At 43.5% G+C, this 13,681-nt stretch overlaps 1 protein-coding gene across 1 annotated transcript; it reads right to left on the bottom strand.

Moving 5' to 3' along the window:
* Positions 1-258: 258 nt before the first annotated feature.
* On the bottom strand, positions 259-13,026 carry LOC311040068 (FYVE, RhoGEF and PH domain-containing protein 4-like; the record flags this gene model as incomplete). The annotated part of the gene is made up of 13 exons (XM_084050140.1): positions 259-597; positions 2,137-2,259; positions 2,891-3,046; positions 4,817-4,942; positions 6,120-6,203; positions 6,303-6,333; positions 6,482-6,654; positions 7,530-7,673; positions 8,107-8,165; positions 10,160-10,298; positions 10,846-11,002; positions 11,927-12,072; positions 12,637-13,026. 13 exons carry the CDS (start codon positions 13,024-13,026, stop codon positions 280-282), a joined length of 2,046 nt encoding a protein of 681 aa, XP_083906266.1. The 3' UTR covers positions 259-279.
* Between the last annotated feature and the right edge of the window lie 655 nt (positions 13,027-13,681).

The following is a 13,681-nucleotide window of genomic DNA, read 5'->3' on the forward strand; positions in this document are numbered from 1 at the left end:
GTCAACACAGTAGACAGGATACACATACAGGATGTTGTTGGTATTACATACCTCAATATTATCTTAATCTCTGTTGTTAAGTTTTTAAACCGCCGTTTCTCAACGTCGGGTCCGGGGACCACCAGGGGTCAACTGTGATGGGCCCTTACGGGTCAGTAACTGTGAGGGTGTACAAATGGAACCAAATGGACCCTCATGGGTCCATTTGGTTCCATTTGTACACCCTCACAGTTAAAATAACATTGTGAATTTTACAGTGTAGATTGGGGGTCTCATCCTTCAGGAGTGGTCTTCCTTTGTGCTGTCGAGTCCAACTTCATTGTCCATGACATTTCCATTCATGACATCGTGGCCGTTAGCCACAGATATGTCTCCACTAGTGGCATTCTTGTTGCCAGTCAGCATCTCATTCCTCACTGCAGCTTTTAGGACGGCCAGCCAGCGCCGCTTGACCTCTAGGGAATGGCAGCAGAACACGTGGCTGCTCCTGGACTTGTGGAGGCGGAAACAGGCTTGTCCATGGAGCTCTGGGGACGCCCGGGGAGAATCCTCCACGCTGTAGCCCAGCAGAGGCACACTGGACAGGGGCTTCGCATCCTGGTTGTTGGGGAGAGTGGGGATAAGTGAATCGTGGAAGTTGAGGTAGCATACTGCATATAAGGTGTACAGTAAATTGATATGGATGGAATAGGAGTTGGTGTCATGAGGCAGGTGAGTGTGGGTGTTGGGTAACTGGGGAAAAAATAGCCCCATTCATCATGTTATGTACTCACCTCACTCCATGTTCATGTGCAAATTATATCAGAGTAAAAAGGTACAATAGTGGAAGATTATTTTTGTATCTAAAAGCCAGCAGCAGGTTGCTTACTGTAGCGTAGCATGGCAATTCTTTATGGTTTTTACATTGGATAACAGTGTAGCATGTCATTTTTTACATCAGCAAGGTTTAGATCTTTCTGTGAACTGTTGAATGGTGGGTTGTAAATTATACAACAGGTAGTTCCGACCAAGCAATCTGATTGGTTGAAATAGCTTTCATAGCACGGGCCAGCATCATAGCACGGGCCTAATCACATTAATAAATGACTCCGCACTGCAGTTCAGTCCGCACCTGATTAGACCATATATGGCACAGCTGTGCTGTGAAGTCACGCTGTCCCACGGTAGGAAAACAAACAGACAGTGGCCTGACCCACCGCCGCCACCGGAGAACAAACAGCTATGCAAAATGGACTATGTTGTTAATTTGGTGGATTTACGGTTGATCAATGGTTAGAAGGTTATAAATATCCTCCTGTGTAAAGTAAAATTACTCCCATTTCGTTAACAGTCCAGTAGGCTAAGGCTATATGCTCCGTCGTACGACCGTGTCACGCGGCCAAAATAGCCGATCTACAAGTTCACAACGCGTCGCCATCGCGACGCGTTGTCAGCTTGTAGATCAGTTATTTTGGCCACGTGACACGGTCGTACGACGGAGCATATAGCCTACTGGAATTCATTCCACTGCGCAAGCATTGATAGCTCAGCTGTGTTGATGAGACGGTGCCTCAAACTCAAAGCGCTGCTACAGGGACTATTTAATGTCTCTCAGTCAAAAACTCTTCTCTTTACAGGGAAACGGACAATAGCGAAACATTTTTATTATTAATTGCCCCACAATATGAATACATTTGGATGTGTTTTGTTGGTAACTGTTGTATAATCGCAATATTACACTCGAGGGTGTGCTTTACCTTACATTATTGGCACTTCAGTGATGCTCGCGGAACTCGGCTTCGCCTCGTTCCTGACCGCATCACTGGCGTGCCAATAATGACGGTAAAGCACCCCCTCTCGTGTAATATTGCTTAATCGAAGAACTGTGTGTGTGTGTGTGTGTGTGTGTGTCCTGTCACAATTATTACATAATCGCCTGATCATAATAGTGTTTCCATATTGAAAAATGTTCACATATTTATCGTTAATTGCAATTATTTGTATGACAATTAATCGGCATGATTGTGACCTCTGTGTGTGTGTGTGTGTGTGTGTGTGTGTGTGTGTGTGTGTGTGTGTGTGTGTGTGTGTGTGTGTGTGTGTGTGTGTGTGTGTGTGTGTGTGTGTGTGTGTGTGTGCGTGCGTGTGTGTGTGTACCTGTGGAGAAGCGTACAGGCAGAGGAGTGGTGGTTCAGTCCTAGGGATCACAGACCACACCCTCTGCCAGGTACTGCATACTGCATACTGCAGGAAGCTGCTCATCACACCGTCACTGGACACCTGGGAGAGAGAACACACAACACATGATCCCACTGTGACCGAGGGTAGGAGAGATCAACGTAAAAATGCCAGTGGTCAATGTAGGTTGGCTATTTTTTTGCAAAGAGGGGTGTAAAGGGAAAAAAAGAGCTGACCAAGTACAGAGCCAAAGGTCAAGATCACCAAATTGAGGTTTTAAGTGGTTATATGTCTGAAAATACATTAACATGAGATGTCTCACCAAACAACACAATGTAACACAATTGTATACAATATGTGCAAGCTCCTGGGTGCTAAACCCGAATCAAGCATGCCCCCCCCCCAAAAAAATGTTGAAGTCCCGATGAAGACAAAGCTGCATACATTTGCATACCTATGGGAGTGCACCCACCAATGAATGGACAGGTTGTCCGAGCCAATGGGTGAGCTACTGTAATGTAAATGTAAAATGTGGGTGCTCAGCATTTCTACGGGCAAGGAGGAACCCGCAGGATCGGCGGCGCTGCTATCAGGCCCCTCATACACAAATCTAAATAAGATAGGCTGCATTAATATATAGGAATATGTGGGTCCTCGTCATAGAAAGGTTTGAGAACCACTGGTGTAAATAAAGTTCATGTCCACAGGAACGTGTGTCTGTCAGTTAGCTCACCTGAGTCACCTCCAGTGACCTCCTCGTCTGGCCTTCCCCCCTCTCTGGTCTGTCCCGGCCAATCAGGACGGAGTAGCAGTCTTTACAGACTTTGTTCAGCTTGTTGCCGTCGTACTCTAAAGCCACCTTGTTGTCTGAACACTTCCAACACACCACCTATAGGAGAGCCGACGACAGACACACACACACACACACACACACACACACACACACACACAGTTCTCAAAGTGGGGTCCACGGACCCTCTGGGTCTCAAAAGTCTTTCAGTTATTATATTTCACTGGGTCTATTTTTCACAATAACCGTTCCACATAAATGTTTTTTTTCCCCCATCTTCTCTAAACAGTAAGCAAACTTTGGGAGCTAATTGGTATGGAATATCAGAAACATGTATTGACATGTTTATCACATGAGTCTTGATAATGTGTAAGGGTGTCCAGTGGGTACGGCTAGGTGTGACAACTGCCATACCTTGGCTCCCTGGTCAATATAAAAATGTTAAAATACATTTCAGAAAATAATAAAAATCAATTGTAACTGAGGTAGCGGGTATCGCCAGATAGCCTACTGCTTAGCTAAAGATGTCAGTCTCATCAGGTGAAATGGCATGGCTCTCAGGAAAACGTTAATTTCAAATCTTCTCATGCTAATGGCTGTGGAACTGTTGACAAATCTCTGACTGACTTTTTAAATTTCTAGGTATGCTGCTGTATTTGTTTTATGATGCCTTTGGAGTAGGTGTACGTTTCTTTGTATTCTGTATGCATTTTCTTGCTTTTCATCTTTGATTCTTTGCATTTGTTGCATTTGGACTTCAATGGATCTTGCTTTGTTTGTGTGATATTGTTGCATAGGATGGAATCAGTAAAATCGATTAAGTTGCTGGTCAAGACAGGTGAACCAACACAATGTGCTATTTTTATTTGTTTAAACTGAAACGGGCATCACAACTGGAACAGGCCTCGCCTCATTGATGAATTAAAAGAGAAAAAAGTTTTCTGTAAAATCCCCACAGTGAATAAAATAACCTTATTTCTCTCTCTTCTGCTCTCAGACCCTTACGCTGTCCATGGTGCTGAATGGCGCATGTCAGAGCTAAGGTTAATTATTGATTTACACGTTATGTAGCCTAAAGAAGTTACTGTCGAAGGGTGAGACTGAATTTGAAAGGTTAGCCAAGTTGTGTCAAGCAATTTATGCACACCTCTAGCGTTTCTAAAGTTAAAGATAAAAATAATTATAATTAAAAGTAGACTGGTGGTGCTTCTAGGATCAACGGGAAGAATAACTGAAGAAAGAATAAAATATTTGAGATTTTAAAAAAAATAGGAGAGGAGGTAAATCTATTTACTTTTATTTAACTTTATTGTAACAAGAAAAGTTTAAAACGTATTTTGACCTGATCAGAGCAAGAGTGTCAGGGCAAGAGTAGACCAGTCTGGTAAAAACATGTTGGGGTTTTTAGCTTTTCTTGTTACAATAAAGTTCTTTTAAATTTACGTCCTGCAGTTTTTTGAGCACTCGGCACTTTCGTCTTTCTTCCGACAGCGCACAAAATGTTCACTTTAAAAATATATTATATTCAAAGATTTGCACAGACATTTTCACGTTTTTTTTTTTTTTTTGCAGATCTACAACTTTATAGCGCGACACAAAGTGACACTCAATGAGCTTGTATATCTGCTATTTTTGAATAGCTAAAGTATAAAATAATGGTTCAAGTGGTTAAAATGTGTGTGACATAGATGCTTTCCCGGATTTAATGGGTAAACAACCATTCATTATGAACCCTAGCATTCCTATTCTGGGGTGAACTGAACATTCAACAAAAACAGACATGATCACGACATGTCCAGTTGTGACACGTTGTGTTCTATGAAGATGTTTGGTGTAAGTGGTAAAGAATAAAGCCTGCGTGTCACTCACACAGCCACAGGCTCGACAGTGGTGCCTCCTCCGGGTGAGAGCGTTGAAAGCCTCCTGACATTTCATACATACAGTCACTTCATTGTCCCTGATCCAGCGAGGGGCACGCCGACCCAGCTCCTCTGTCTGTCAAACACACACAACATGTCTGCTTTGATTAACCACAATTAAAAAAAAACATAAAAACAAATACCTGTAGTTAGACAGTACCATTTTCCAGAAGAGGAAGAAAATTGGGATAAAATGGTCTAATTGCCTTCTAAAATATCCATATGTAGCAGATAAAATCACAGCCAGAGGCTTTGGCTATTTGGGGGACCAAAGTTTGGGAACCCTACTGTGAGAGTCTAATAAAGCATTGGTTGTCAAAGTGGGGTCCGGGGACCCCCTGGGGTACTTGAGGGGGTTCCAGGGGTCCCCAGCTAAATGATGGATAGGAACCAAATGGACCCTTATGGGACTGTAACTCTGAGAGTGTGCAAATGGAACCAAATGGACCCTAACAGGTCCATTTGGTTCCATTTGTACACTCTCAGAGTTAAGATAACATTGATTTTACAACATGAATTGGGGTCCCAGAGATAGAAATGCCATTAAATGGGGGTCCGTAGCCCTAATGCATGTCAAACTGGGGGTCCTTAAAATGTATCTTTTCAAATGGGGGTCCACGGGCTAATAAGTGTCCATTTGGGGGTCCTTGGCATGAAAAAGTTTGAGAACCACTGTAATAAAGGATGCCCATACCAAAATATCATACCTCCATAAGTGCCAGTCTTCAAAGATAAAATTTGGGAGATGCCATTTGATATATTAGGGCTTAACAACATGTTTTAACTATTTGTATGTACAGTGATGTACTGTATGTATTGTACCTTCCTTGCTTTTTTATTTTATAGTGCAATGCCCATAGTGCTGGTTTAAGTCTGCCTGTTCTGCAGAACTGCTGATCCAATGGACTTCGCACTTCCTTGATTCTTCAGCAATATACCCAGCAAGTGTGGAAGTTGATCAGATGAGCAGATTGCGAGATACCGCATGCATGCGTGTCATACACAAATGTATACATGTCACATTTTTGTTTTATTATGTTTGTGTTTTTGTATGTTTAATTCTATTGTGTCTTGGAATGAGCAGGGAACTTATATTTTAGGAACAAACCTATCCCACTTGTTGCCACAAGGTGGCATCTTTCGGGAGTAGAAAACAACAACTGTACTGTATGTGCTGACATTGTTATAATGAAAAACTCAATAAAGACAGCCTTATGAGAAAGTAAAGAAAGAAAGAAAGAAAGAAGACTTACGGTAACTTCTGCATCTATTTCTTTGGAAGCCAGCTTAAAGGTTCCATGTTTCTTCTGGTATTCATCAATGGCTTCCTGAATCACCTGGAAAACACTTTAGCCATCATTGACATGGATTGTAAAGAAGAGACGGTCATCTTTTTTCCCCCTCTTTTTTTCTGAAGACATGATAATCTGTAGTACCTTTATCCAGTCATCTCTCTCTTGTTCAGAACTGAAAACGGAAAGAAAATGTAATTGCATTACATTCACACTTTTGGCTTATGGAAATAGTTTTAACTATAACTAGTTGGCACCTTGCAGATTCACAATAACTACTTGGCACCTTGCATATTGACAGGTCATTGGAAGGACAAACCCACCTGGCCTGCAGCTCGAGGGTCCTCTCCTTGCCAGAGACCTGGAAGGTGTGTGGATGGTCGTCGTTGGTAGTCTGCTGCACCTGCATGCCCTCCACTCTGATCTGTGTGCGTACAGCGAAACGCTGTCCCACCAGGCTGAACTTCGCAATGCAGCACAACAGGAAGTTGTTGAACTGAGTGGAAAAGATAACGACTAAACTTTACGGAGGGTCACATCCCAAACCTTAACTTTTTGCATCATTTTAATGTGCCATACTTATCCGTCAACATTCACAGTCTCTTTTAGAGGATCATTTGTGGCCTCATCTAAATGTGACACGTGTTTTCTTGTCTGCAACCGTACATTTAATAGGGACTTTCAATAGGGACCCCTGATCTAGAAAAGGTTGGGAACCACTGTAGTAGCAGGCCTATAAAAAAGTTGCACACAAATGCTGAAGAATTTAATCTCAATTTAAAATCAATACAGAGGCAAACTCATTAATATATGCAGTAATTTGTATAAGAAGAAGTTAAGTAATTAATGTGAGACACTCATTAATATATGCAGTAATTTGTATAAGATGGAATAGTTTCATTACAATGTGGCAGAAGCCACCGATTTTGGGCTTTTACGTTTTTTTTTATTCTCCCCACCCCTAGCTTGCTACTAGTGGAAAGCCCTGCATCATGTTAAAAACATAAAGCCAACAAAGAACAGAGGAGGTCACGCACATCCATACCATAACATACCATAACAAAGGCTAGCCTCAGTACGAGGCAGAAAAGAGTTCGAACACTCTGTAGCTCCCTTCTAGTACTTTATTGTGGCATCCACCAACACGTAACGTTTCAAGCAACAATGCTCTTCTTCAGACCAAAGAAACGACAACCCGAATGAAGTAATAGAAGGGAGCTACAGTGTGCGAACTCTATTCTGCCTCATACCGAGGCTAGCCTTTGTTAAAGACATGAAGCCATAGGGCACCAAACTGGTCAGGGTCGGCTCTGGGGAGAGTTATCAGTACAAGTCAATAAAGCACAGTGAAATGGAAGGCTTTGGACAAACCAGGAAGAGATAGCGCTCCATGGCCGAGGCGTTCCTGGCGGCCAGCTTGAGGAGGCGTCCCTCCTTGAGGAACTCGCTGGATGGGTTCACTACGTTCTCCTCTCCGACCATCTCATAGATCTCCAACAGTCTCTTCAGTCTCTCCTACATGGACAGCAGTAAACATTACAGTAAACACTATAATGGCTGCGATGGATGAGAAATGTTGCATCCATAATGACAATCAAAACGAAAAACTAAGCTGCTTGATTGGGTTAAGCACTTCCAACCTGGCATCCCTATTTTGTATTGGGCATGTCATTATAGGTGAAAATGTTCAAAAATGTCCACAAATTGTGAAAGCAGCAGATCTAAAAGCTTGTTAAGTGAGCTTGTAGATCCACTATTTTGGCTACTTTTGGGTGGAAACCTTGTATTTCGGAAAAAATAACCTGTGTTACAATGGATCCAATGTAGTTGTTTAGTCACAAGCTCTAATACTTTTCATTGGTTCAGTATTTATAGACAGCAACGATATACATCTTATACACAGATGCTGCAGTGACAAACTAGTGTGGTAGTCTGGCATCGTACATACAGCCTGGTGGATGGCGCTGTTGGAGTGAATGGCTGCCATGGAGATGGTCTGCAAAGATTCTGTGGGCAGAGACGAAGACACAGATTAAAAAGGATGTCTGGAAGACCCCTAGATAAATAAGGCAATACAAATACACAACCCCAAACATTAATCTCCTTACACAACTATATATTTTAATCAAGTATGCTGTGACCCAAAATGTGTTGTTGACGATGTTCATGTTTTCCTGCGTCTCTTTCGTCCCTCGATAGCTTCTCACAGATAATAAATCCCTAGGAACCAGTGTTGATTTCGCAGACTAAAACTTTGCAGGGCGTTGCTGAAAATTAGCACTTGTGCTCAGCTACTAACCTGGGTAAATAAAGAACAAAAAAAAAACTAAGCTATGATGGCTAAAACTATGACTAAATATATTGACAATTTCGTCAACAAATAAAAACTATACTAAAATGTTAGGGGGTGACTAGTGGAGAGGAGATCCAGTAGAACTAAAAGACAAGTCATTTTATGACTGGTCGCACTCGGGTGTTGCGCACAGAAATGAGCAGATCTACAAGCTCACAACGCGACGCGTTGTGAGCTTGTCGATCGGCTATTTTCTGCATGCAACCTAGTGTAAAATCAGCCATTACAACGCCATCAAAGCCTGCCAAATTATTTAGTCGACTAAAACTAGACAAAAACATTTCAGATTACAAAAATATGACTAAAACTAAACTGGAAATGTATTCAAAAGACCATGACTAAAACTAAATTTGCTGTCAAAATCAACACTGCTAGGAACTAGGATTGCCAACAGTCCTGTATTAGTCGGGACGCTCCGTATTTGGACCACAAGAGGCAAATCACTTGTCATTTCCATCTAATAAAGTATTCAATCAAGCAATCAATCGGTCATGGAGGACAAAACCACCTAAAACATCATGCCGGCATAGACATGCACAAGCGGGCGACACAAAATAAAGATGCATCTAACAGTGCTCTACCAAAAATGACAAAGTTGCTGCATGTGAGGTTACATTAGTTTATCATACTAGCGTATAGTTAGTTAAACACGGACTGAACTACAACAAAGAGGGAGAGAGACACAGGGAGAGACAAAATGGTCGACGGTAGCGGCATTAGAGCCTGTATGTGGTCTGCGCCTGGACCGCTAGGCCAGCGGGCGCCCCAACAGTGCCATGTTTAATGATTCAAATACTGCAAAGAATAACCACAGCCAACGTGCTTGGCCCCAAAACTGTGCGGGATATTCTGAAAGAACGAGCTGTCTCCTCCTCCCCCCGCGGCTGCTGCAGGTGGATGCATCCCGTGTGTGTGTGTGTGTGTGTGTGTGTGTGTGTGTGTGTGTGTGTGTGTGTGTGTGTGTGTGTGTGTGTGTGTGTGTGTGTGTGTGTGTGTGTGTGTGTGTGTGTGTGTGTGTGTGTGTGTGTGTGTGTGTGTGTGTGTGTGTGTGTGTGTGTGTGTGTGTGAGAGAGAGAGTCGAGACAGCTGATTGATGTGTGGGAAAATAGCACTGGGAAATACGCTATATGGCTCCCCCCCCCCCCCTGTCCGACCCGTCCGACCCGTCCTGTATTGCTGGGAGGCAATGTTGGCAACCCTACTAGGAACCTACTTCTATGAACGGTGTATCCATTCATGGAACAAGGTTGTAATCGGGATCCTTTTAACTAAGTGGTTCTCAACCTTTTCTGGATCAGGGCCCACTTGAAAATCTCAAAAGTGTTCAAACACCCACCCCTCTGACCACTTAGGCTGCCGTGTTAAGTGGTCAGGTGGGTGGGCCGTGTGCGTTTTCAGAGCATGTTTATTTTAATGCTCTATCAATTGAACTTACGTAGTTTACTTCAAAGTAGGTTAAGGAAAAAATACAACGTTATGTTATCATAAAATGATTAGTGTTTTGCCAGTTGTTTGAGGCCCCTCTTGCCATATCCTCATAGCCCACCCAGTTGAGAATCACTGGTTTAACTCACTGAGAGCCAGGTTGTAATCGGTTTGATTTTAACTCACTCTGAGCCAGGCTGTAATCGGGGTGGTTTTAACTCACTGTGAGCCAGGCTGTAATCAGGGTCGTTTTCGGGCAGTTTCCTCAGGTAGTCCCGGAGCAGCATCTCATAACGAGGAACCCTCTGGACCGGCTCTAACATGTGGTGCTGCAGAGTCAGGCTGCCACACACACCCTGGTTCTGAGAGGCGGAGAGACACACACACACACACACACTTTTTTAGTCCAATTTCAAGGAATATGCTATATGCATTAGGCCACGGACCCCCATTTAAAATGATTTTCATCTCTGGGATCCAAATCTTCACAGTAAAGTCCTGAGAGCGTACAAAATGGGGTCCGTTTTGGTTCCATTTGTGCACCGAGTTACAGACCTGTAAGGGTCCATTTGGTTCAATCAATCATTTAGCTAAGGGACCCCATTGCAGATCTACAAGCTTGTATATCTGCTATTGCTAAAAATCGTGATTTTTTTTTCAAAGCGAACATTTTGAACTCAAATCTTTGCTTCTGGGGGTCCCTGGAACTAAATATTTTAAGATGGGGGTCGCCGGCCAATTACACATAATTTTGGGTGTTCTTGATGAAAAAGTTTGAACACCACTGATATAGCAACATAGGTTTTTCAGAAAACTGTTTAGAAGACATTTGCAGAATCGGCAGTCTCAGGTCGGCCCAAAACACTTTTGAGACTCTGGGAACCGCTGGTGTCGATGGACAGTCCTAACCTGTATGTCTTGAATGACATTCCTGAACGCAGCTGAACGTTCGGTCCAGGTCCTCAGCAGCTCCATGGCCTGGTCAAAGTTCTTGACGTATTCGCCATACATTCTGAGGAAGGGGGCATGCTGCAGCATTACGTCTCCAAGGCCTGGGTGCTCCCACCTACGTTTGGCCACAGTGGGAAGGTCAACAGTTCAGTCATGCTAATTACCTTCGCCTGGAAACACCAACAGCCGGTCTCTTTAGGTCTTCATGTAATTTTTTTTAGACGTCTTGTTGAAAATATTACACACTGTAGTCTCATCACCTTTCGCCATCTTGCACTTTTTAAGTGGCTCTGAATAAACTAATTGAGCCTCCACAAACTTCCACCCGCACCCTGAGATCTGCAAACAGATTCCTCCTCGAGGGCCCCAGTACCAATCTATGCACTATGGGGGACCGGGCCTTCTGCTCGGCAGCACCACGCCTGTGGAACAGCCTTCCTATTGATTTGAGAGCACCGCAGACCTGGGACTCTTTTAAAATAAGCCTAAAAACGTTTTTATTTACGCAAGCATTTTCGTGTGAAATTGTTGTGTAACCACATTTGTTTTTAAACCCTGCTTTTAACAATCTATGATTGATTATGTGTTTTTACCATGTAGTACAAAGAGTACACCTTCCGTATGTCACTGATCACACGACCCCAACAATTGATTCTCCAGTTCTAGGTGACATAGAAAGGGGGGGGGGACTTTTTCCTTATTTCCACCCAACAGCTCTAAGGTATATTATGACATGGTTCAATGTTGAACATGAGTGGTATTCCCCTTTAACACGGCAGCCATTCAGCTGCCATGTTAAGTGGTCAGATTGGTGGGCTTTGTGCATTTTCAGAGCATGTTTATTTTAATGATGATCCAATCGATTGTGCTCGGGCTTGGATCAATGTAACTAACGTAGTATACTTTTAAGTTCTTCTTTATCTGTATCACAATGAAAACACATTTTCTTCAAGGTTTTGAACAAATAATTGCATGTCATTTTTGTAACAAAAAATGTACATTCAAATCTTAAGTGTTTGACAATTATTTGGGGGCCCACCAGTGGTCCATGCGGTGCTGCAGGTCAGGCATGAGGAACTGGCTGTGGAAGGAGTGGATGGAGGAGATGTTGGAGAAGATGCTCCTCACCACCTCTGGAGGAAACAAGCCTCGAGCCGCCTCTTCTGTCAGACGCACACGGAACACCTGGAGAGAAGGACGGGAGTTTGAGAACCAGGACATTAGCATGACATGGGTAAAGAAAGACTTTGCCGTTTCGTTACACAGCTTCTACTCTGATAAGGTGCACAAAAGGAATAATAACGCCATCTGTAACAAATCAAATCTTGAATAAAGCAGAGATTAAAGCGAAAACATATCTCACGACTTTTGTTAGTCCTCCACACTAGTGCTGGGTTTCCTAAACAATTAGCAGAATAATACGCTGAATAATTATGTAGAATCATGATGTTTAGGCATTATCGTTCTAAACCTATGTTCTTGCTGTACATACAGCCAACCAGTTGAAGAAATTGCAGAATGACGCTTTAACCTTTGCTTTTATGAAATACCTGAGACCAAATAGGGTTTTATGGAAGATGCTTTTGATCATCGACTTTTACAATTTAGAACATGCAATAGAACATGTATTCTACTGCTAGTTTGACCCATTCTAATACTCTTTAATCTCATAAAAATGACTGAAACCAGTTGTGGGGTCCTGAGTTTAAGTTTAATCCATGATAAAAGGCCAAATACAGCATTACCAACCTGGTCCAGCAGGTGAAGCCGATCCACATAGGCCTTCTCTGTCTGCAGGAGCTCATTGGCCGTCCTCCACAGCTGCTGCTCTCTGCTCTCCTCCTGCTTTTCCTCTTTCTTCCTCTGAACCTCCCCGGTCTGTTCATCTCTCGACCCCTCCAGAGTCGTCCTGTTCTCCGCGGCCGTCCCATTCCAGCAGAGGGGTGACAATGACAAGGAGTCCAATACGGCGGTTCTCCCTCCGACGCCCTCTTTCCCTTCCTCGCTCCCCAGGGTCACGCCGTTGGTATGTTCCAGAGAGAGCCCTGTGGCGCCGCTGGGGTCAAGGTGGGCCACTGTTCCGTTTGTGGTAGGGCTGAGTCTGCAATTAGACGGCGCTTTGGTCCTGGCGGTGGACATACTGCAGTTGGCAGACAGTAGTGGTTTCAATGGGGAACGTCCCCTTCTCTCAATGGATTGACTGGGGGAACAAAATGTACCGTTTTTTTCGTCATAAAAGTAGCCATTCACACATCATGGTTACAGTTAAATTTAACAAATACAATAACAGACTAATTCTAGTGTGCCGTTGCGTTGAGTCTATGATTCGTCTTACAAGACAAATCACAGAAACTAAAGAAATGCTTGAACCTGGTGTTAGGGCCTCCGTTTTGTCTTCTTGAATTATTGGCCGGGCTGAAGCTTCTTGTCCTCCTATGGAAGGGGCTGGGTGACTGGAGCGGTGTCATGAGGAGGCTGTGGCTTCTTGGGGACAACTTGGCAGGCTTACTACAGCAGCTCTCAATGCCCCTATTGGGTAGACTGAGGGGTGCCACAATGGTAGGGATTACCAGACTGTGTGTTCCTCGGTTACTTCTTGCAGGGCTGATATGGGTTCCAGGCGCCTCATTGACGGGGCCACTCCTGGCTGGCTTTACTTCAACAGGCCTAGGAGATCCAAGACCGTTGAATGCTGAGCTAATGTGGACTGAGACTGCATTTATTTCACTTATGTCTCTATTAGGACTCTGAGTGGGTAGTTGAAGTGTTTCCCATCCATTGGTGTCCTCTGGTC

The sequence above is a fragment of the Gymnoscopelus microlampas genome, assembly GCF_963454915.1.
Source record: "Gymnoscopelus microlampas genome assembly, chromosome: 23".
Classification (NCBI taxonomy): domain Eukaryota; kingdom Metazoa; phylum Chordata; class Actinopteri; order Myctophiformes; family Myctophidae; genus Gymnoscopelus; species Gymnoscopelus microlampas.